Source organism: Punica granatum, chromosome 7 (assembly GCF_007655135.1).
Source record: "Punica granatum isolate Tunisia-2019 chromosome 7, ASM765513v2, whole genome shotgun sequence".
NCBI classification, from domain to species: Eukaryota; Viridiplantae; Streptophyta; class Magnoliopsida; order Myrtales; family Lythraceae; genus Punica; species Punica granatum.
Window position 1 is genome coordinate 15,434,217 of NC_045133.1, and position 23,951 is coordinate 15,458,167.

Sequence of the window (23,951 nt, forward strand, 5' to 3'; positions counted from 1 at the left end):
CCTTACTTTTAGTCTATTCAATTAACATTTTTTCCATACTGCCATTAATGCTTTGCAGAAAGTTTTTCACTTTCCCCTTTTTTTTATGAATAATCTTTCACTTTCCTTCATCGATGAAATCACGGTATGCTTAACTAATAAACTGAACTAAAGAAGGCATTTGGTGGATTCTGGCAATTATAATTATACTACTAAGTTAATGCACATTTCTATCAAAGTGAGAATCCACATTTGGCAATTACATTATCATTCGAATGAAAATGTGAAAATGAAAATGTAAATTGTTATGACCCAACAAAACATAAAAATCTTATTAACTCAGAAAATTTAAATCAATTTTTTTGAAATTCACGTAAATTACCACGAAATCTCGTTCTGGCATTGCCCTCGCAACGGGCCCACGAGGTACTGCAGAAAGCCATGACCTTTATTTACCCTAACGACTTTCTTCCTGAAATCTCTCCCTTGATTCTGTTACGGCCGAACCGAAGGAAAAGGACCAAAACCCAAAATCTGCAATTTCATTTAACTCAGTCTAACCTCTCTGCAGTCTGCCCTGTCTCCGAACATCCGGTGCAATGCCACTCCCCATCTCGGACGGTCCCCACTGACAGCCGATGGAGAAACCGCCGGCCGGAACTCTCTGCCATCAGCCGCTCCATTGTGTCCTCGGGTCTCTGGTAATCTGCATCTTCCTGGTCTCTCTTAATCGTTCGTTCTCTGCTAACAGCAAAAATGGGGTCGGCTTCTTCGTCGAGAATTATCAAAATGCCATCAGTTCTCCAAAACCCGGATCTCCGATGCCGGCTAGAGAGAATGCGGCAGTAACTGATCCGTGCTCGGGGAGGTACATTTACATCCATGACCTCCCCAGCAGATTCAACACCGACCTCCTCGATAACTGCCGGTCCCTTACGAGAGGGACTGATGGTAACATGTGCCAGTACATAGACAACTTCGGGCTCGGCCCCAAAGTCAGTGATCCCGGCGGGGTTCTCTCGAACGGGAGCTGGTTCCGAACCAACCAGTTCATGCTGGAGGTGATCTTCCATAACAGACTGAAGAAGTACGAATGCCTCACGAACAACTCGTCCCGAGCCTCGGCGGTCTTCATCCCGTATTACGCTGGCCTGGACATGAGCCAGTTCCTGTGGAGCCCGAACATCTCAGTGAGGGATGCAACGGGTTACGATCTCGTCAGGTGGGTGTCAGGCCGGCCCGAGTGGAGGAGAATGTGGGGGCGGGACCACTTCTTCGTGGCGGGGAGGATCGCGTGGGATTTCCGGAGACAGACCGATGATACCTCCGACTGGGGGAGCAAGCTCATGTTCCTGCCCGAGTCACGCAACATGACGATGCTCTCGGTCGAGTCAAGCGTCTGGAACAATGACCTCGCCATCCCGTACCCGGCCTACTTCCATCCATCAGACCTCTCTGATGTAGCGGAGTGGCAGGACAGGTGATTCTGCAGAAGATACTGTTAGAACCATCAAATACCGCATCTTATGTTTGATTATGGACTAAATCACGTAGACATATTGTGCTGATCTTGCGAGTTAATTTCGCCATGGTCCAATTATACATCAGTAGCTGCATCTTTGGGATTCTGGGGGAAGTATTTGTTCACTTGGTTCTCGTGTAATCGACTTTATATCTGACCGTCTCTGTTCCTACTGCCAGGATCCGAAATCAGGAAAGGCCTTACCTGTTTGCCTTCGCAGGGGCCCCACGCCCCGAGCTCCGGTTCACCATCCGTGGCAAAATCATCGAGCAATGTCTCAACTCAAATGGAAAGTGCAAGTTGCTCAATTGTAGCCCAGAGACGAACAATTGCGACAACCCTGTAAATGTCATGAGCGTTTTCCAGAAATCCGTGTTCTGCCTCCAGCCTCGGGGCGATTCCTACACGCGCAGGTCGACGTTTGACTCAATCATAGCAGGCTGCATCCCAGTGTTTTTCCACCCGGGCACTGCCTACGTGCAATATCTGTGGTACCTGCCCGAAAACTACACTAGGTATTCGGTCTACATACCGCTGGGGAATGCCAAAGAAGGGGAGAAAATCAGTATTGAGGAGAGATTGCTCCATATTCCTAGAGATAAGGTGGTGGAGATGAGGGAGGAGGTCGTGAGGATGATCCCCAGGATCATATACGCGGACCGACGGGATGGGGTCGGGGCGTTTGAGGATGCATTCGATGTTGCAGTGAAGGGGATTCTCGATAGAGTAGAGAGGGTGAGAAGGGTGATCCGTGATGGGGGTGATCCTGGCGTTGGATTCTCTGAACAGAACCATTTCAAGTTTGACTTCCCATTGCCGTGACGGATAACTTACAATCGGATGCTATCCGGGAGTTGGGTTAATCCTAATTAAGAGGTACTTTAGTGAGTTTCGATCCCTAAACACACACACATATGTATATTTTGGTGGGCCGGGATATTTCTTCCTTATGATTTTTTGGTTCTTCTGGGGATCTGCATAGGTATATATTTATCATCGAGTGCGACTGGAGAATTTGTGACAGTCCTAAAGGAAGAATATGAACTACTTTTTTCTTCATTGGAACAATCAATTCATGTCATCCTAATTGATCTGGTAGTCAGGCAGACAAGCTCCCTGGATGAGATTTGATTTGAGTTTCCTGACTGGGCAACTCGAACTCGATCTGTTCATATCAGAACATACCTTGATCCGGAAAATTCAATTTTGTCAAAGAGCAAGAACACCATTTCACAGGGAGTAAATATTTTTGTAATAGAGATTCTACTACTAGTAAAAACAACTCCCATGATTCTTTTTTTCCTAACCATCAGAATCTCTTACGTGAAGATTATGGCTGTAGACGTGTCCTAATTATTTTACCTTAAGATTTACCTCTTATAGTTTGATTATCGATATTTTCAGCCACGCATTTTTCTCGTTGACACTCATTCTCGCTTGTGAGCAAGCCTGATCCACTTCGATATTAAATCGAATCAATTGCACTGGTTCAATCAAATAAAAAATAATTTAATTACTATAAGAATATTTCAATCTGTCGACCGCCCTTCCCAGGCTCTGCCTCCAACAGCATTCTTCACCTTTGAAGAAACATGGCGGGATCCAACAGGATTCTTCACCTTTGAAGATAACTAGATCAAGTATTATATTTTTCATAAAAGACAACAGCATTCTTCACCTTTGCCACTCTTCCATTCAATATCTTAATTTTGAGATTTCCGGTCTTCAACGGGCCTTGGGGTAATCTCAGAATACCAACCTCAGGTGTAATCTCCTTTATGTTTTTTAAAATTATTTTCCTTTCATTCTCTTATATATATAAATATTATATTATATATTTATATTTATATCTATATATTTATAAAAATATCAAATATTTATAAAAATATTATGTTATATATATATATATTATATTTATATAAATATTTATATTAGATGTATTTTATTTATATGTATTTATATTTATATTTAATATAAATATTTTTATAAATATTTTTTTGAATATTTATATTAAATATTAATATAAACATATAACAAATAGTTATATATAAATATATTTAAAATAAAAAAAAAATTTTTAAAAAAAATGTATGGGGTATATTTGTAAAATTACTTTACTTTCCCATCGGCTTATTTAATATACCAAAACTAGCAATCTTACATTACCATGTACTTTCCCAAATACATGATTACTTACTAAACACGGTAATATCGTATTCATTGTAATTTAGCATTCCCATACCTACTTTCTCTGCAATCTAATGGTGCGTTTGGTTTCGGAGTTAAAGTAACTTTGATTTTGATTATGAAAAAGGACAAATGATTGTATAATGTGTTAAGTTAAAGTTAAAATTTTTGACTTGGGAAATGTGCATTTTTATTGTGTAGTCGTTAAGTTAAAATTAAAGTTAAAATTTTTGTGATTTTAACTGCGAAACCAAACGGAGCATAATATTCCATGTAATCTAATATTCCGGCGTACCAAATGGCCCCTAACGTATACAAGTTTGCAAGTCAAGGGAAGGGGATCTTTTTGCCACGTTCTTGAAAACTTCGAACAACACGCATTAATTTGGAACAATCAAAATTCTTTGGGACAAAATTGAAACTGTTAACAGTGATCTTTAATTGTTCTTTATTCGAGTGTAAGTTACATTGTTGAACACGTGCACTTCCCTTTGCCATGGTCAATTTTCTTTTATCTTTTTCCTCAAAGAAAATGGAGGGAATTGCAGGTCCCCGTTTGAGCCCAGGTGGCGAGTGGGGCACTTGCCTCTCCTTTTTTTCTTCTTTCTTTTTTTTTTTTTAAATAATTTTAATTTTAATTTTTTTCTTTTTTTATTTTTATATTTTCAAATCTAATATGAATAAGATATTACTTAATGCAATCGATTTGTTAGGATAAATGATCCGACCGTTATAATTTGATCACTTATTTTAAAAAACTATGTTTTTTTAAAAAAAATTTACTTGTTAAATTCCCAACCTTTTGTTTAAAATTTAAAATTTCAATTTTTTTTTAATTTCTCTATTTTTATGTTTTAAATTCCCAATCCTTTATTTAGGACAAATGATTTTATAGTCATAATTGGATCACTTATTTAAAAATATATACTTTTTTATTTTTAACTTTTAAAATTTCCAACCCTTCTTTTCAAAATTTCTCCATTTTTCATTTTTTCAAATCCGACGCGAATAAGGTATCAGATCGTTAATTATTGGTAGGGGTAAATGAAACGAGACTAAACTGTTCGGGCTTGACTTGCTGAAAGTTCGAATTTGGTTAGCTCTTATTAAGCTCGGGCTCGAGCTCACCAATTAAATGAGCTGAGCTGAGCTTAACAGTATTCGGCTCACGACTTATTATTATTATAGGAAAATAACAAAATGGAACCCTAATTGCAAAATCGATAGCCACAGACTCTCACGACTCTTTCGCTTCTCCTCTAAGTCCAGTTCTCCTCTTCCTTTGCCGTCGCCGGCTTCTTCCCCTCCCCTGCCCCCGTTCAAGGCTTCAAGCTGTCGGATTCCTCCCTCTCCATTCCGCTTCTGCCTGCCTCTGCTGCTCCCTATCCGCCGGCTTCTCCTCTACTCGCTGCAGCAAGCTTCTCCTCCCTATCCTCCCTCTGCGTTGTGCTGCTTGCTGCTCATCGCCGTTGCAATTGCTGCTTGCTGCTCAACGCCCGCCGCCCCTGCTTGTTGCTTCCCGGCTGCGTTGCTGTTTGTTGCTCGCAGTCGCTGCTCCTCTCTTCGATCCTCCCCAAGGTCACCTCCCTTCCCCCGCCCCTGCTGCGTTCACTTACCTTAATTAATAAGCTCGAGTAAAATTGCATTGTCTGAGACTTTGGTCAACCACTTATGGGAGTTAATGAAGGCCGGCCAGCAGGTTTTTCGATGTTGTTATTGCTGATATTCTGCTGATATTGCAATCTATGCTGCGTTTTGCGTTTTCAAGGCCTTTTCGATGCTTCTGAATTTTGCTTTCCAAATTTTGCTTCTCGGGCTCGTCCTTCCTGTCTCGGTTTTTTTATTGTAAGTTATTCTAATTATTTGTTATCCCCTTTCTTCTCTGTTACTGTTACTGCTAAGGACATACACGAATTATTCCAAATTTGTTTCTTCTCTTTCCATTGAAACAAGAAGAACTTGAGCAACTTCAAAAGATTGAGAAGGCCTCGGTGAATCTATACAATGAAAGCAAATATAAAATATGTTCATTTCATTTTTGCATATTTGTTGGAGCTAGGCCTGAATTTTTGACTTTTGGATGTTGTTTTCAATTTTGAACCTGTTGATATTGAACATACTGATCTAAGTTCGCTTCAGTGTTTGATGATCCGACTATTGAACTTGCTGAGTTTTATTTTCGCATCTTGTGTAGATGATTCGACTCTTTGGGTGCTAATTTTGGGGTTCCATCTCTTTTTTAGGTATGTCAAATGTTGAGCACACCGGGAGTTCGTCTATGCCACAAGTATAGCAAATGCAACGCGTCGATGGAAGCTCAAATACGACAATGGAGGCAGAGACTACCGGTGACATGAACCTTGAGGGTGCCAATAATCCATCCAATGACCCGGTTGAAGATAATGGTGCTGATGAGGACATTGAGGGGGAAGGCGGTGGTGATGATGAGAGCCTTTACAAATAAGAAAAGGGGAAGGACTTCCACCGTTTGGCTCGAGTTTAAAGAGGAAATGATTGATGGCGTGAGGAAAGTTCAGTGTGTTCACTGCCATAGTCATTTGAGTTTCAAGAACTATACGACGAGTCATTTGATGCGACACCTTGAGACTGTTAAGCAAAAGAGATATAATGTTCAACAAAGGATCAACTTCCCCCCTGCTCATTCCAAAGTAGATGTACTTGTTTCCGGCTCTGCTATTATTGATGGGAGATATGATATGATGAAGATGAGGGAGGGGATAGCTCATTGGATTTCAATGCATGAGCATTCATTTATAATGCAAAGACGTGGAAATGCAAAGATGAGTATTGTTGAGGAGGAAGGCTTCAATATAATGCAAAGACGTGGAAATGGAATGATTGAGAATACAATGCCTGGTGAAGTCGGTAAGATCGAAATCCAAGCGTGAACTTCAAAATACAAAATAACAAATTAGAGTATTTTCGCTCAAGCATTTTGTCAAACACTTGACAATGCAATTTAGTGTGTTAGCAGAATACATAATAATTACCAAATGAAAAAGCTAACTTATCAGCAAGTTGGATGGAATAATAACGTTTAGGAAGAGAATAAAGTACCTTCAACTTCATATTAATTTCGAGACCAAATTCAAGGTCTGAAATCGAATTTTGTAGCTCAAAAAATGACGAAATGAACTAATAGTCTTGATTTAGGGTTTAAAACAGAAATTGAAAATTTCAATTTAAACAAAAGAGGAAATATGATGAATCCCACAATTTTTTGAGAAAATATCGATGAAAAGTATTGGCCAAATGCAGGAAATTGACTATTCCTTGGAGACTTTGTTTTCAACATTATAAATCAAAGTTGATGTTCTGATTTTTCATATCGAATCATGGAATTCCTCAATGACATAAAGCTTCCAGTTCCATCTCAATGTTAGATACCAAATCATGGAATCCCTGATGGGGAAACACACATTTTACTGATCGAGATCGAGAAGGAGAGATAAGGGTGACAAATTCGAGTTGTTGCTCTTGAATCTCCAACCGGCCGGGGAAGAGATCTCCGCACCCAAATCCAGCAAACCTTGTGCTTCTCTCCGAAGATCGTTGGAGCTATAGAAAAACCTTGACCTGTACATGTGACTTGAAAGTGACCCCACTATCAAGACGGTGTATCATGATTCGGACCTCTTGTATAATTGGAAAGGCAGATGCTGCATAATCTAATACCAGCTTCTCTTGTTTTGGACCGAGTTACGGGATTGATCAGGATCTAACCTAATATTTCATCAGTTTACTCAGATTTTTATTCTTAATAAAGAATAATGTTTAGGCACACGTATGTTCGTTTAATTCCTACTTTCCCTTGACGCGTGTTGTAGATATATGCTCAGTTTAGAAGTTCCATGTAGGTCTGGTAATTCCTAACACGACATAAATACGACACGGTGGTAAATGGATTCGGGTGGAGCATTTTTAATATTCGATCTAAACGGGATCTAATCCGTTTAGATACGGTTAATAAGCGTGTCTTGCCGGATTGAATCCATGTAATCCATTTATATATTAAAATTGCCAAAATATCCTTACTAACCCTAATTTCCTTCTGCAACAAAACCCCCCCCCCCCCCCCCCTCCTTCTCTTCTTTCTCAACAGAGTCGACAGAAGCTTGTGAAAGACGACTTGCCCTCAACCTCGAGCCCTCGACCACGGCCCCGACGGTCACGGACCACAGACGACTGAACGCTGAAGGCTGAAGGCGTGCTTCAGTTCAGGTCTCTCTTCATATCTCCTTTTACTTTTCCGTTCTGGGTGAAGCATATAACCTTCTATTTTCATGTTGCGGTCGTGGGTTATTCGTTTGATTCAGTCCTGGAATTGAATTTATGTTTTAGATTGGACTTCTTCTTCCCATAAAGTTGACTTTTTTAGTTCACGAAGGCATTAATTATCTGCAATGTTGATGAAGCACATGCCACAGACGACTCCCGTCACTCCCGAGTCCCGACTCCGTCCTTCTGGACCTCTGGGCTCTGGTCTCGCTCACGCTCCGACGCTCCTCCAGCCGTCGTTGCTCTCCAATCCGAGTCTCCGACGTAATTGGTCAGTTCTCGATTGTCAATTGAAGCCCAATTGAAGTCCGATTGCACAGCCATAACCCAAACTTCGATTTGAATCTCTCTCTCTACACTCAGTCAATTGAAGCCCGATTGAGTTCTCGATTGATTCTCTTTTCTGTCATGCATTTGAGCTTCCAGTTTATAAGATGCCTACATGTGTGAATGAAGGCTAAAGGAATACGAGTTGCTTTGTTCTTGGTTCTTTCCAAAATGAAAATATCTACGAAGGATCAAATGTCAAAAAGACATTGTTGAGGAAAGATGGATTTTGTCAGATAAAATGGAAATGGGATTCGCTTATGTATTTTTGCCTCACTATGTGGATGGTTTCATGATATTTCTCTTGAATAATTAGAATGTTGTGTAACTTCCTGGTTGAGGTAACGTTTGGGTGATAAAGCTACACTACAAAATTTTCTCTTCGCGGAAGTCTTGCTTTGTGAATATGCTGACTGATTGAACTTGTCCATCGTCCATATATATCATCTATTTATCTTCTTCAGATGTACATTCATGTGTTATGTATGATTTTGTTGCTATTAGTTTCGTTCTTGAAGATGCTCCTTCTATCCTCCTAAGCAAATTAACATCCGTTTACCAATATCGACTTCTAACCTTGTAATATTTGGAATCACTCTCGGTCCATTTCTGTTCTTTTGAAACTGAGAAATGGATTTCTTAGTTCCTTGGTGATATGTTTGTTTTTGTTGGTTGATTTGTTCTTCCTTTATTTGGCATTTTACTTGGTCCATAAGATTCTGAAGATTTTGACAAATAGCTTTGATTAAGCTGCTGCTCAAGTAGTTGTAGTACTGGGAAGCCTGGAGGGAGCTGAGTGATGATCTGAAGAAGGGAATGCTGATGACAGGTCGGTGAGTTTGGTGTAAGGGTGACGACCAGCTCCTCCTTGTTCTTGTTCTTTAAAGTGTTAACAATTCCTAATAAGGTTTCTAGGCATGTATTACACTGGTTCATGTGTGCTCAGGTAACCGGGTCAACACGGATAAGTAAGTTGTTTTCAAAATCGAACATGTGTAATAATCGTGCCGTGTATGGATATGTGCACCTATTATGACACGTTTCGATAAATAAGTTTAAACATATTCTGTCCGCATTGATACGGATATAAATAGGTAGTGTTTGTGTTTTTTAAACCTGATCCGTTTAATAATCGTGTCTTGTACGGGTGATGATTTCGATGACACGCGTCCGTTTAGACACGGCACATCTAAACACGGCGCGATACTGTCGAATTATCAGTCCTAATACATGCTTGATATCTTCCCAATAGACAAGCATGACTGGTAATTAATCCTTGGGATAAGGTTTGACGAATGCACCGGAAGATACATATTATCGTGCATTAATATTATTGTGTTATCTATAAAGTAATAATATAGTATTCATTAATGATGAAGACTGAACCATGGCGGGACACGTGGTGCTTGTCCTTTTCTGAAAATAAAACTTGGAAAAGAAGGGTGTCGGTAGAAGGATATAGTACTATATACCGACAAAAGAAAATGCAAGCGGGGCCAAGCAATACTTTTATATAATTTTCATAAAGTACGAAAGCTTAGCATTCGAATTTATTTTCAGCGCAAAAAAATAATAATAATAAAACGAATTTAGTCGAGTTACCTCATGGAAAAAAAAAAGAAAAAGAGAGAGAGAGAGAGAGAATTTAGGTGAACTACAATCTGTTAAAGAAACCTATTTTTGGTGTGCTTCAGAAAAGTTAAAAAGAAAAATGTTAATGAAGTGCGTGTAATCCACATAAAAAATTTAACTAGAAAAAAATTGCAATACGATGATTTATCTCATATATCTGTATTATGATACAATATATTCATATTTTTCCCAATTAAGATAAAGGCACCTCATATATAGGTAGAAAAATAAGGAAATAAACGACCATAGAAGTCACTTTAGTGTGTATTAAATCCCAACCTCTTCATTTCGAGTGAAAGAGCGTCATTTTGCAGACTCAATGCACTACTAAACTCCCTTCTCAAGAAATTTGATTTCCATTCATTGAATTGCTATACTCAATTCCCTCTGTTTTCTTTTTTTATGAATAAGAGTGAGGGTCTCTCATAAAAACAGGAATGATAGACAATTTTTTAAATGGATAGAGTATTTATGCATTCAATCATTTACTCTCTCTCTTCTTTTTTTTTTTTTCTCTTTTCTTTTGTGCGTGAAAGAAAATGAATATAGCCTGGGATGCGGGGAAGTGAACGAAACGTGAAACAAATTATCTTAGGACAAAGACCGACGGATCTGATCTCCACCGTTCGCACAAAGTTGAGTCCTCATCCACATATGAATTAACTTCCAATAGCCCCCCCCCAAAAAAAAAAAGTCCTCATCCAGATATTTTCTCAATCCCATTCTGTTATATTTTTCTATATAAGACCCCACCCTACCCTTGTAATTTCCAACATCCTTCCCACAGAACACACTCCATCTTCCGACCAATTCCATAGTTATCTGTCAAGCAACCACATAGAAATGTCTGATCACGGCCATCAAGGAGGTGGGCACGGCCCTGGGGGAGGCCACGGTGGTCCTGGAGGGCACGGTGGCCCCGGGGGAGGGCATGGTGGTCCTGGTGGAGGGCATGGTGGCCCCGGGGGAGGGCATGGTGGTCCTGGTGGAGGGCATGGTGGCCCCGGTGGAGACCACGGTCATGACAAGGGCCACGGAGACCATGGCCATGGAGGAGGCCATGGTCATGACCATGGCCATGGAGGAGGCCAGGGTGGTCCAGGTGGTGGAGGTCAGGGCGGCCATGGAGGGCACGGTGGCCCTGGCGGCCAAGGGCCTGGGGGACATGGTCACGGAGGGCACTGATCGTATTCCCCGTTAGGGACATCACAAGACCAATATATAGCGTCTTGCACGTATGAGAAGGTTGTGATTGCTGCTGTTGTTGAGTTGTACGAGTGCCCGTACGAGAAGGTTGTTGGATGGTGTGGTTGTTGTATGATATCGTGGACGCTTTCTTTCAATAACATGGAGAGGCTGCCTTAAGCATCTCTATTATGTTCTAATGGTTCCTAAGACCGAACATTTTGAGTTTCATCACTCATTATTCATGAGAGATCAAGCCAATTTTACCACTGTACGCATGCTATGTAAGGATTGATCAGTTCACCACTTTGGGAACAGAGTATCTGCAGCTTGCCTCATTAAACCATATTCGACACATGATCTTTTAATTACTACCTACCCGGTAAAAGAAACTGGGGCAATTTTTTTTTTCCCTTTAGGTTCGTGCACCTATATAATGAAATAAAGATCGTAATAATCAATAAAAAGATATAAATAGTTTCATTAATTATTGAATTTAAAATCTTTTATTATAAGTCCAGAGGGCGGTACACTCTTTGATAATCTGGGGGCACAATTTCACCCTTGCTATTATAGAACAGCCAGATAAAAAGGGGCTTTGAAGTCGAGAAAGAATAGTGTTGTGCATTCACCGCTTATCTTCATTTTCTAGTGTACGTAATGTAATTTCTTATGTTTCCAAGGTCGTTAGCTCAAAAACTCTTTGCGAATCGCAAGGGCCATGGTCAGGACCACAGTCGGGATTGAGCCATAACCATTGGTGATCACGATTAGGACAAGACGACTGACGGAAGGGGACGGCAATGGCTTCGATCCGGGCAATGGCACCGCCTTAATCGAGGTCACCAAGGACGTCAGAGGTAGCTAGTGACCTCGTCTGAGCGGGGGCGGTCAGGATCGGTGCCCTCACCGCTTTAAATCAGCCTCTCTCTCTCTCTCCCTCTCACTCTCCCTCTCCCTCTCCCTCCCTGATAAGGAATGATTGACGGCAGCAGCAGCCTTGATCCTGGTCACCACTTCTCTAATGACTTCCATTAGGACGGTGGTGGCTTGCTTCGAGGGCACCATGGTCCGTCTATTTGTTTTTTTTAAGTTAAAAAAATAATATAAATTTAATTGGGACAAAAGTTTAAAAAAAAAGTTTTGTGGTCATTATATAATTAATATCTTAAATAATATAAAATTTTCAACACTTACTTCAACAAATAAAATCGACTTAATCGGTGCACCCAAAATTGATACGATTCCAATAAACATTTATTTCATTTAGCACTGAAAAATTCAACACTTAATTTTTAAGTGTTATAATTAAGTTGAAACGAAAACTTGTTGAGAATTGCTTTCCTATGGCTTCTTCCCAGTTCCCCCGAAAAGACCGACAACCACTTGAAGATTCATCCACATTTTTGTTTTTTTTCATTCCGATCCGATTATAAAGGTTCATCTTCATCTTGACCAAGCTGCTGCTGCTCCGTCCTCCCTTTCGTAGCCGTTGGCTTAGCATCCGAGTCCAATGAGATAATTACTTATATGAATTATCTCATATCTGTAATATGATAACAAGTTTTTATTTTTCCTCGGTTAGTCGGTTACAGTAAAAGCATCTAAATAGGCAGGAAAATGAGGGAGATATGGGGCACGAGAGTTAAGATGTGTTTGTTTCTACTTAATTCAATAAATGCTTAAAAATTAGTTATAAATTAGTTATAAGAAAAAATTAATATAAAAAAGAGGGAAAGATGAGAGATAATAATTTAAATTATTTAATCATTAAGACAAAAATCACTTAATGAAATAAGTAAAATTTTTTAACTTAATGAAATAAGTCATTCTTCACTTATCGATACTCTTTATCTCTCGTAAAATTTTCTCGTCCTTATTCATTTCTCGCTTCTTCCTATACATTTATGTTCTTAACTAATTAAGTGCTTAATTTATCAAATATCACCTTACTTTAGTGCAAATTGAATCACAACTTTTTTATTCCGAGTCGAAAGAAAGCGTTACTGCACTGCATCCCTTTCTAAACAAATTTGATTTCTATTGTGGACGTTTGGTTCAAGTATTGTTAGAGTACATGATATATGAAGATTGAAGGGAAATTTTAACTGTGTATTTTTTTTCTTAGGTTAAAAGTTGAAATCCGATATTATTGTGTTTGGTAAATTATATTGGACTACGAGAAATACGATTGATAATATATTTTTGTAGAGATGATTTTGATGCCACGACTGTAATCTCTGTTGTAATTTAACAATTTCACCTACTTTGAATGCAAAATTTTTACCGACCACGGTTGTAAAGCTCCAGCTCGAGCAAATGATTATAATGGTTCATTTTTATAATCTCTACAAATAAAAGTCGTAAATACAATGTAAAGTTTGAACTTTACATAAAAACAAACGCCTGATAGAATTTCTATGCTCTGTAAATTTTCATGCCTTTATAGACACACACATATATATATACCTATTTTATATATAAAAGTACAAAGTGTTTTTTTAATTTTTATTAATAAAAAAATACTCCAAAAACATACTCTCTCTTTTTTTGCACATTTTCGATTGGTCACTTTTGTTGCACACCATCACTATATATATATATATATATATATATATAGTTCATTCTATGCATAGATCATTTTTCACATTTTATTGCCTCTCATCTGTCTCAATAAGTTAGTCCTTTATCATAAGTACATTTGCCCTATTTTTTGCACTGACTTATAGTTAATTTTGCTATATCTTATGTTCATTTTCAATATTCGTTGTCTGTCTCATCATGCTCTAAGAGTTTTTATCTCATCGCTGTTCCTAGCATATACATATTTTTAAGTTGGAGGTCTCTCTTATGAAAAGATATAATAAATAGTTTTTTAACTGGATAGCGTTTAGTCATCTATGAATTTTCTTGTCCCTATCTCTTTTGTGTGTGAACGAAACGTCAAACATTGTTTTACCCAAAAGACCGACGGATCTGATTTTCGCCCCTCGCACAAGTTGAGTCCTCGTCTAGATATTTTCTCAATCCATTCTATTATTTTTCTATATAAGACCCCCTCCGTCGCAACATTCTTCCCGCAGAAAACACTGCATCTTCAGACTAATTCCTTGGTATTTTAGTCAAACACCCATACAGAAAATGTCAGGTCACGACCATCACGGTGGCGGGCACGGTCCTGGTGGAGGCCACGGTCCTGGCGGAGGGCATGGTGGTCCTGGTGGTGGCCATGGTCATGACCACGGCCATGGAGGAGGACACGGTCATGACCATGGACATGGAGGAGGCCACGGTGGCCCAGGTGGAGGTCACGGCGGCCCTGGAGGACATGGTCCTGGCGGAGGGCAGGGTGGCCACGGTGGAGGCCATGGTCATGACAAGGGCCATGGGCATGACCACGGCCATGGAGGAGGACACGGTCCTGGCGGAGGGCATGGTGGCCCTGGAGGCCATGGGCCTGGTGGACATGGTCACAGAGGGCACTGATAATATTCCCCGTTATGTGCATCACCACAAGATCAATACTGTGTCTTGCGAACGACAAAGGTTGTGATTGTTGTTGTTGTTGTTGTTGTTGTAGGAAGATTGTCGGATGGTGTGGTTGTTGTATGATGACTGTCGACGCTTTCGTTCAATAATATTAAGGGCTGCCTTAAGTTTCTCGGTGATGTTCTAATGGAGACGAATATTTTGAGGATCATCCCTCCATTACCATAAGAGAAGCTAAATTTACCGCTCACACATGCTTTGTAAGGGTCGATCAGTTCACGACCTAACAAGATTCCACAGCTTCCCCGATTAAGCCATATTCAGCATATACATGAGCCTTTAAGTAAGACCCAACCAGGTAATTAAAAGAACCTGGAGCAAACCTGCCCTTTGATGATAAAAGAACATCGAGAGAAAGCGGACTTCGGGGTACTGAAGTGACACTTTTACCTTGAATCTATTTCAGCAGATCTCGAAGGCGAGGAAGGATAGAGAGTGTTTAGGGGAATGGATTCATTGCTAGCTTATCGTCATTTTCGTTCATATGTGCTTAATTTCTTTTGTTTCCATGGTCAGGTCTGGGAAACTCGAACTTATTGCCTCGCCGTCGACTTCTTCCCGGCATCCTCGGCTTCCTCCCCTTCCACATTGGGCCCCAACATCGCCAGCCCCTCCACTTCTTCTCGATAGCTACCACGCACAGCAGCATCCGGGTGCTCCTCGGGCTGCAGCTCGAGCTCCTCCTCTGCCTGATAGAACAAACAAGCAAAGATTCTCCAGAGAGAGAGAGAGAGAGAGATGCAGCAAAAGCAAAGGCGTTGCCTTTTTCTCCATTTCCTCTCCTCTGAATGGGTGTGGTGTCGGGATGGAGATTGAAGCAATCTCTGATTCTGATCTGACCAACCCATAAATCTCCCACTTAGATCAGTCCTTGTCCGTATTGCATAGACATATCTCTGCAACAATTTGTTTCCCTTGATGTCAATCTTTCACTCTGCACTCTCCATCCCTAGAATGTCCCTCTCCCTCTCTCCTGTGTATAACATGATATCCAAAAATTCAATGCGTCCTGATGTTTGAACCGGTCAGCTCACTAAGGGATAAATCTATTTCAATTAAGGATTTTCTCCATTCTCAATAATCGCTTCGAAGAGTCTGAACAGTTCATTCGAGATCTAAAGAAAAAGGAGGCTATATCCCTTGATTTTCTTCGTTCAATGACACAGGCGGGATTTGGTAGTTGAAGAGTGTAATCATGTCTTAGGTGGAATAATTTCTTCCTGTACTGCTTGTTGTTCAGGATAGCAGCAGAGAGGAAGACCCCGATGAAAACTAAAATATTGGAATAAATATGAACTATTAATATTAAGCGATAATTTCGTAACTTTATATGCGTCTTCTTCACTACCAAAATAACTTTCCACTATTCCATCGAAAGAAAAAAAAAAAAACTTTCCACTCTCTCTCTTTTTTGTCTTTTCCCTCTTTTCCCTCTCTCCTCTCTTTTTCTTTTCACCTTTCCCTCTCTCTTTTTTTCTCTTTCCCGAGTCTCTCAACATTTTATTTTTATTAATTTTATTATTTAATATAAATATTAATAAAAACCTTCTTTTAACCTGTATATATATGCATTGATAGAAAATAAAAACACTTCGTGCAGGTCGGATTTTTAACCAAAAAAAATTATGAAAGATCGTGCATATCACGGGTCTATGTCTTTTATATATGTATTGTGATCAAGGATACTTTTTAATTATACTATTAATATAATTTAAAGCCAGTTTTTTCAATTAAAAATTAATCAGAACGTACATATTGGTGAAAGTGTAAGACTTGGAGTTTCTTTTTTTTATTAATAGTTTATTTTTTGAAAATTTTTTCCTAAAAACATGAAGATGATAAAAGAATTGTATTTATAATAAGTTTAGACTTTAGAAAATAGATGGGTAATTATAATATGGGGAATCCTCTTTAATAATAGTATACAAGATAAGATAGAATATTTTTACTCAAAACAAATCTTTATATACATATATATATATATATTCAAGAAATATGAAAACCTAATTATAATTTTCTTTGGAGATTGAACGAATAACAAAAAAAAAAAAACTACAGTAGCCAGCACAGTGCGAATACGAGTTCGATATTAAAAAAAAATTATAATTTTGCACAGACCTTTCATTATACGGGTATTATTAATGTCTTAAAACTAAAAAATTGATTAATAAGATTACATAGCTCCTCTCATAATATGGTATAATTTCATAAATCGGAAATTATATTAGATCAGCGTAGCGTGGATCAGCACTCTAATAATAATAAAGAGGAGATAAAAAAATAATTTTCATCATCGTATAGATTTTCATTTACAGCTTTGTAAAGCATATAATGAGAAAGCATTAGATAATTCTATCCAGCAATAATGTGGTAAAAAAAATTCCTACAATTAGGAAAAAAGGAAGAAGTTAAAATACAGCCATGACTGACCAATTTTCCAATTCGCTGCTATATTATTGATATTTTTCACGGTTTATGATGATATAAGATACTAGAAAATACATTATGGTGTCCCTTTCTATTTTCGAAATTATATTAATAAATAATTAACAAAACATGATTTTTAATACGGCTAAAATTTTACAAAATACAATTAAATCTATTTCTAATCGTAGCGCGACTCACGTTCTAATTTTAGCTTGAAAAAAAACTCACCCCCCGCTGGACCCTGAAAAAAAAAGCGCAAAAATTCACGGTCCCTTGCCGAGTTTGACGGATTTAATATCCTCACCCAACAGACGAGACCATTGCGGTACAGAACAGCTGGGAAGGAAAAACGTCCACATACAAGAGTTGGTGAGAACGGAATGACGAAAGTACCCTCAACAACCCCATCAATGACCAGAACCCCAAACGACAAGTTAATGATGTCGTTAGGACGCAAACACCATCATAATCATATGGGAAAATTCATCTGGCCTCTATTCCCATTTCCATCTTCGAATTTTATTACTGTTACTAATACCACAAGCAAACTTGCCTCTTTTTTATTACTAATAAAGCATGGTCTACCTTTTAACCTATATTATAACGATGACATGAGAAGAAGAAGAAGAAGAAGAAGAAGAAGAAGAAGAAGAAGAAGAAGTTATAACAAATAAGGTAGCTGCTATTCACTAAGAAATTTTTCAGGGATTGTACCATACCATATAGTTGAATAACATTATTATAGTATCAATAGTGCTTCTCGAATTTGTATATCGAAATAATTTTATGAAGCCCTACTTATTGTATTTTGGCGAGGACAGTTCATTTATAGATTTCCAAATTACTCGCTTTCATTTATCCAATAATTAGTGACTAGATCAGTAATCTAACTGCCACATAACTGGCAACTTCTTCGTACGTACTGATATGCAGGCTTTGTCTATAATTTTCATGTGATGACAGACATATCATTTTGAATTTCTTAGTCAAGAGTTCGATCCACATTCCATAGAACAACATATACATATAGCAATTAGCAACTTGAAAAGACGATTCTCAGTACAGACTAAATATTTTAAGACATGAAGTAAACATTTGGTGGTGATATAATTTAAAATTTTGAGTTAGATCAATCTATCTAAGAAAGTAAAGTTATCCCAATTGTGATTTTTTATTATTATCCATGAATCTTGACTTTGAGACTTTATTGAAACACAAAATGTATTGAATCACCTTAACTAACACACTTCGATCAGAGGGTAATGAATTTGAATTGATGTGAAGCATGAATTCTAATGAAAAGTAAAAGGAGATGTGTCATTTTATACCCTACAATTTGATTCCTTATCTATGGTGCACCCTCAAATTTCATCTAACAATATTTTATTTTTGTCTGTTTGAACAACTTAGATAGATATATTGTTCAACATCTTTGGAGGATTTACGGTGCAAAATGTTACAACCTAACCGTTTTACTGAGGGTCTAAATAGATCCGGGATTAAACTTGAGGATGCAAAATCAAATTTTCCAATAAATTTTTTAGGGTCCAACAAATTAGAACGACTTTCTCTTTTCACCAACCCTGCGATGACAATTCTTCCCCCCGGACCCACTCATCTACCCAATACCCATCCCACCTAAAAACAAAAATAGTCCATAGAAACGAAAAAAGAAATGGGGTATTGACACCCCTTAAAAGGTAGATTTTACGGAGGTTCAAAAAAATAAGTTCATTGTTATTTAATAAATATGTATTTTCGATCTTTTACCTAAAACATATATATATATATATATGTATAAAAGTACCTTCGAAATCCATATCCCCATAGAATTAATTTCCTTAAAAAATTGATATATCCTCCTCAAAGCATGCCCAAAGATCGATCATCTTAATACAGAGATAAACTAAATATCCTTCGAAGTTGATGTAATTACAACTCGTGCGGTTATAATTGATTAGGAGAATTTTTATGAGTGTTATTAAGCTCCTTTAAAAAAAAATTTGAAGATAATAAAAAAAAGAAGAAAAGAAAATGAAAAAAGGCTAGATAATTACAGAAACGAGATCTAAGGGCATTGGGGTAATTTTATGCCACGGCGCAACCCATTTAAGCCCTCTCAAAGTCTACACCATCCACCCCTACCAGCACCAACCCCCCTGTCTCCATTTGCATTTTCCTCTCCCTCTCTGCCGTTCATCCTCTCCGCCATTTGCCATGGATCCGGTCACCGAATGGGGGAACACGCCGTTGGCCGCGGTGGATCCCGAGATCCATGACCTGATCGAGAAGGAGAAGCGCCGGCAATGCCGGGGGATCGAGCTCATCGCCTCCGAGAACTTCACCTCGTTCGCCGTCATCGAGGCCCTCGGCAGCGCCCTCACCAACAAGTACTCCGAGGGCATGCCTGGGAACCGCTACTACGGTGGCAACGAGTACATCGACGAGATCGAGAACCTCTGCCGCTCCCGCGCTCTCCAGGTGACATGAATTTCGTATTTTGCTGCTGCAGAGTAATTCTTTTTTTTTTTTTCGGTTACAATAGGAGGCACATGTCCTCGTACAAGGAAATGGAAAGGAAATCTAAATAAAGGGGCGTAATCCCAATGAGAATCGAATCCGGAACCTCTAGGTCTAGGTTACCGGGTGAGGGCACCACTGTACTAAACCCCATTTCTCTGCTGCAGAGTAATTCAGACAACAACGTTTATATCTTCGAGTAAATTAATAATGTGCACCAACGTATGCTGCGGTCGCGTTTGGATTTGTGTCAATGTTGAATAATTAATGTCGGTCGGATCTTCCGGTAATGTTGTCCGATATGTTCGGTTTCGGATCTGCATTACTAGATCATTACTGTACCAACGCATCGAAGTTTTACTGTTTGATTGCGGATCCGATTTGATAGAAGAGTCGCAACATTAATTAATGAGACTTCAAAAATCGAACATGATAGCTCATTTGTTAGAACACGGATCAGCATTCTCGATATGTCATTTTCAGGTTGTGAATCTGCATTACGGATGGATTTTATGTTACGTATATCTCAAAATATCGCATGGATGTGTCAATGGTAGGCAGCGTTTTTACATTAACGATGTGATCTTGTCCTCATTTTTCATGTGTCATTTACTACAAATCTATTCAGTTCGATAAGTTGTCATAAGCTTTGGATCTGTTTGTACCAGGCCTTCCACTTGGACCCCACCAAATGGGGTGTCAACGTGCAGCCTTACTCGGGATCTCCGGCGAACTTTGCCGCCTACACTGCTGTGCTCCAGCCCCATGACCGTATCATGGGTCTGGACCTTCCCTCTGGTGGGCACTTGACACACGGGTACTACACCTCTGGAGGGAAGAAGATCTCAGCCACCTCGATCTATTTCGAGAGCTTGCCTTACAAGGTGAACTCGAGCACTGGGTATATCGATTATGACAAGTTGGAGGAGAAGGCTTTGGACTTCAGGCCCAGGTTGATCATTTGCGGCGGCAGTGCGTATCCCAGGGACTGGGATTATGCCAAGTTCAGGCAAGTTGCTGATAAGGTTGGAGCCCTTTTGCTCTGTGACATGGCTCACATCAGTGGTCTCGTTGCTGCTCAGGTTTGGCTATCTCGTTCTTTCCTGCTCCTGTTATTAGGAACTATCGGACATTATTCTGAAACTTGATATTCCATCTGTTCTATATGTTCTAGATTTGATCTGGTCTCTTAAAGGATCTTTCTGCTTTCTCTCTGTAGGAAGCTGCAAACCCCTTTGAGTACTGCGACATTGTCACCACAACGACCCACAAGAGCTTGAGGGGTCCTAGGGCTGGGATGATCTTCTACAAGAAAGGCCCGAAGCCGCCCAAGAAGGGCCAGCCCGAGGGTGCAGTCTATGACTTCGAAGACAAGATCAATTTCGCTGTGTTCCCTTCTCTTCAGGGTGGTCCCCACAACCACCAAATCGGTGCTCTTGCTGTTGCCCTGAAGCAGGCCTTGACCCCTGGCTTCAAGGCTTATGCTAAGCAAGTGAAGGCCAACGCTGTTGCCCTTGGGAACTACCTCATGAGCAAAGGATACAAGCTAGTTACGGGCGGGACTGAGAATCACCTCGTCCTGTGGGACCTTCGTCCTCTTGGATTGACTGGTAAGGGGATAAATGTCGTGCACTGGTGATCCTGGACATTAATATGATGATGGTTCACGAAAATTATTTGAAAATGGAAGGCACTAATAGAAAGTTTGAAAAATGAAAAATATGTTTATCTCATCTAAATTCTATCTGGCATGGTTTCTTGCAGGTAACAAGGTTGAGAAACTTTGTGATCTCTGCAACATTACTGTGAACAAGAACGCTGTCTTCGGTGACAGCAGTGCCTTGGCTCCTGGTGGTGTTAGAATTGGTAAGTTCTTAAAGCCTACTTTACAATATTTATCCGTTAGTTTTTCTATTTGTGATGCTATCAGATGTCGTCCAGAGGATATCAGCCTAGATTTATGTATATTAGCCAAATTTGGCACTGCATGAATAGTAATCAATTTTCTTGAGAAAAGCAAAAGCTTAAAAAGCGGATAATGTGGAAAGGACCATTAACTATCTTTTGTCAAATTAACCTGCTCGATCTCCATGTATGTTGATAAGAACAACGGGGGAGAATTTCTGTTCTGCAATTCATAATTTCCATTTCTTGGAAATCCTTTATTAAGCATACAGTGGATTTTTTATGATGCCAGGAACTCCTGCTATGACTTCACGAGGATTGGTCGAGAAGGACTTTGAGGAGATCGGGGAGTTCCTCCACAGGGCCGTAACCATCACGTTGAGTATCCAAAAGGAGCATGGGAAGCTCCTGAAGGACTTCAACAAGGGCCTTGTTAACAACAAGGAGATGGAGGCCCTCAAGGCTGATGTCGAGAAGTTTTCCGGCTCCTTCGACATGCCCGGATTCGTCATGTCCGATATGAAGTACAAGGATTAAGAGGATGATTACTCCACCGAAGGATGTCTGTTGCACTGAAAATCTTACCATTTGTCTGTTTTGGTTTTGAAATTTATATTTATAAAGCTTCACTTCTCATGATAATCGAAATGTTTGTCTGTGAAAGGGGGGGGGGGGGGGGGGGGGGGATGGGGGGGAATTTGTTATGTTATTTTCAATCCGAGGTTTTCGTGATGTAGTTTAGTGGGCAATATGATGTTCTTGTTGGTCCCGATTATGCAAGTTTGCCATAAAGTCTTTGAAACTATTCTTTTCCTCGGATAAACAAATAAGCTAGTCGTATTATCTGTGCATGCAAAATTTCCGCTATCTCAAATTGCAAAATATATGCGATGTTTAGTTATATCACAATATTCTCCAATTTAGATTGACACGATTTTGACATAATTTTGACCAAAAAGATATGTGGGCAAGCTTTTCTTCAGGGTCTTTGATTGCCTTCCCCTTCGTCTACGGTGTATCATACATGCAAGTTAATTGTTTAAAATTATAATAAAATAATTCATTTGAATAAATTACAAGTATTTTTAAAAATTAATTAGTATAAATTATTTATATCCATAGTATCTTTACTTACCTGACTTCAATGATGGGAACAACCTCTGCACTCCGGCGCTCCAATGAACAACAGTTCTCTGCCAACCACTATTTGAAGTAAATTTCACGAATTTTGAAGAATTACCATTTATATCTTTAGTAAATTACGTATGTTTTAAGGAAATTTTACTCGAACTTTTGTAAAGTGCTTGATTGTACCACACTTTCGTTCTTGTTGATTGCATCGTATGATTTCCATTTTTATGATGGTGATGTTTTTTTTTCTTTTTTTTCTTTTTTTTTATGTTTTTAGAGTTCGTGGAGTTTGTTTTCATTATTTATTTGCTCTTTGATTGGGTGTTGATGTTTTTGGCGAAGTAGGCTTCAGTGTTTTCCTTGGAGAGGTGGAGTTTGAGTTTGTTGTAAATACTTTTTGAAGCTATTAATAGGAGGACCGAATTTAAGTAAATTAGGTATGATGATGCGCGTTGTTTGGGTCTGCAAAGAAACTAGTGATGCGTAATTTATTTAACGAAATTAAAATGATGTAACTCTCATAATTACCTTCTTTTTTTTGTCGCTACCTTCTTTTTTTTTATAATCACTAAAATGAGAAATTAAATATCACGAATATTTTGACAGTAAAGGATATAAGGAGTTTTATAGTGTTTTTTTATTAACATATGGATAAGGATTTTTATGGTTATAATTAGTATATCGGAGAAAATTATGTTAGATGAACTTAGCCTATTTTTAGTTTTTATTTATTTAGTGGGTGCATATTTAAGTAACGTGAATTTTTTACACGTCCTTAGATCATTATCGCTTGACTGGTATATATGTATATTGCTTGGGTTTAGGCCCCGGCTTATGAAAAATAAGAAGGAAAATCGTAATCAGAATGAAGCATTCTGATATTATAGGTGTTTGGTTTAAGGGAATCAGGAAGGGGAATCAATTCCCCTATATGGGAAAAGAGGAATTAAAATTATTTTATTTTTTAATTTAATTTTGAACTAAAAATTCGATTAAAAATGAAAAGAAAATCTTGTAAATGGTCAATTAACAACAATTGATAGAAAGATTAGCTGTTCTCAAGATCAACAAATATAGTCAAACATATTAATTGGTGGGGTATCTCGTCAATCAATAATTCAACAAACACACTCAATAATTTCAAGATACGTTATATAAATAATTATTTAACCACACGGATGCTTGTTGATATGTCATATACTGAAATTTAATTGCAATTGTGCAAGCAATGAACCAAACGGAAGCAAGCGGAATTGACTCCAATTCCTTATTGAAGAATTTTTACGAG

The 23,951-nt window shown here is 38.8% G+C and overlaps 3 protein-coding genes across 3 annotated transcripts; all 3 read left to right on the forward strand.

Moving 5' to 3' along the window:
* The first annotated feature begins 453 nt into the window (after window positions 1-453).
* Window positions 454-2,751, forward strand: LOC116212782 (probable xyloglucan galactosyltransferase GT14). Its single transcript, XM_031547470.1, has 2 exons — window positions 454-1,459; window positions 1,681-2,751. Exons 1-2 carry the CDS (start codon window positions 618-620, stop codon window positions 2,321-2,323), a joined length of 1,485 nt encoding a protein of 494 aa, XP_031403330.1. The 5' UTR covers window positions 454-617; the 3' UTR covers window positions 2,324-2,751.
* Window positions 2,752-10,699: 7,948 nt separating this feature from the next.
* On the forward strand, window positions 10,700-14,831 carry LOC116213644. Its single transcript, XM_031548665.1, has 2 exons — window positions 10,700-11,023; window positions 14,366-14,831. The coding sequence occupies exons 1-2, from the start codon at window positions 10,878-10,880 to the stop codon at window positions 14,682-14,684; spliced, it is 465 nt and encodes a 154-aa protein (XP_031404525.1). The 5' UTR covers window positions 10,700-10,877; the 3' UTR covers window positions 14,685-14,831.
* Window positions 14,832-19,230: 4,399 nt separating this feature from the next.
* LOC116213643 (serine hydroxymethyltransferase 4) lies at window positions 19,231-22,174 on the forward strand. The gene is made up of 5 exons (XM_031548664.1): window positions 19,231-19,588; window positions 20,296-20,709; window positions 20,847-21,237; window positions 21,392-21,493; window positions 21,825-22,174. Exons 1-5 carry the CDS (start codon window positions 19,325-19,327, stop codon window positions 22,067-22,069), a joined length of 1,416 nt encoding a protein of 471 aa, XP_031404524.1. The 5' UTR covers window positions 19,231-19,324; the 3' UTR covers window positions 22,070-22,174.
* The last annotated feature ends 1,777 nt before the right edge of the window (window positions 22,175-23,951 follow it).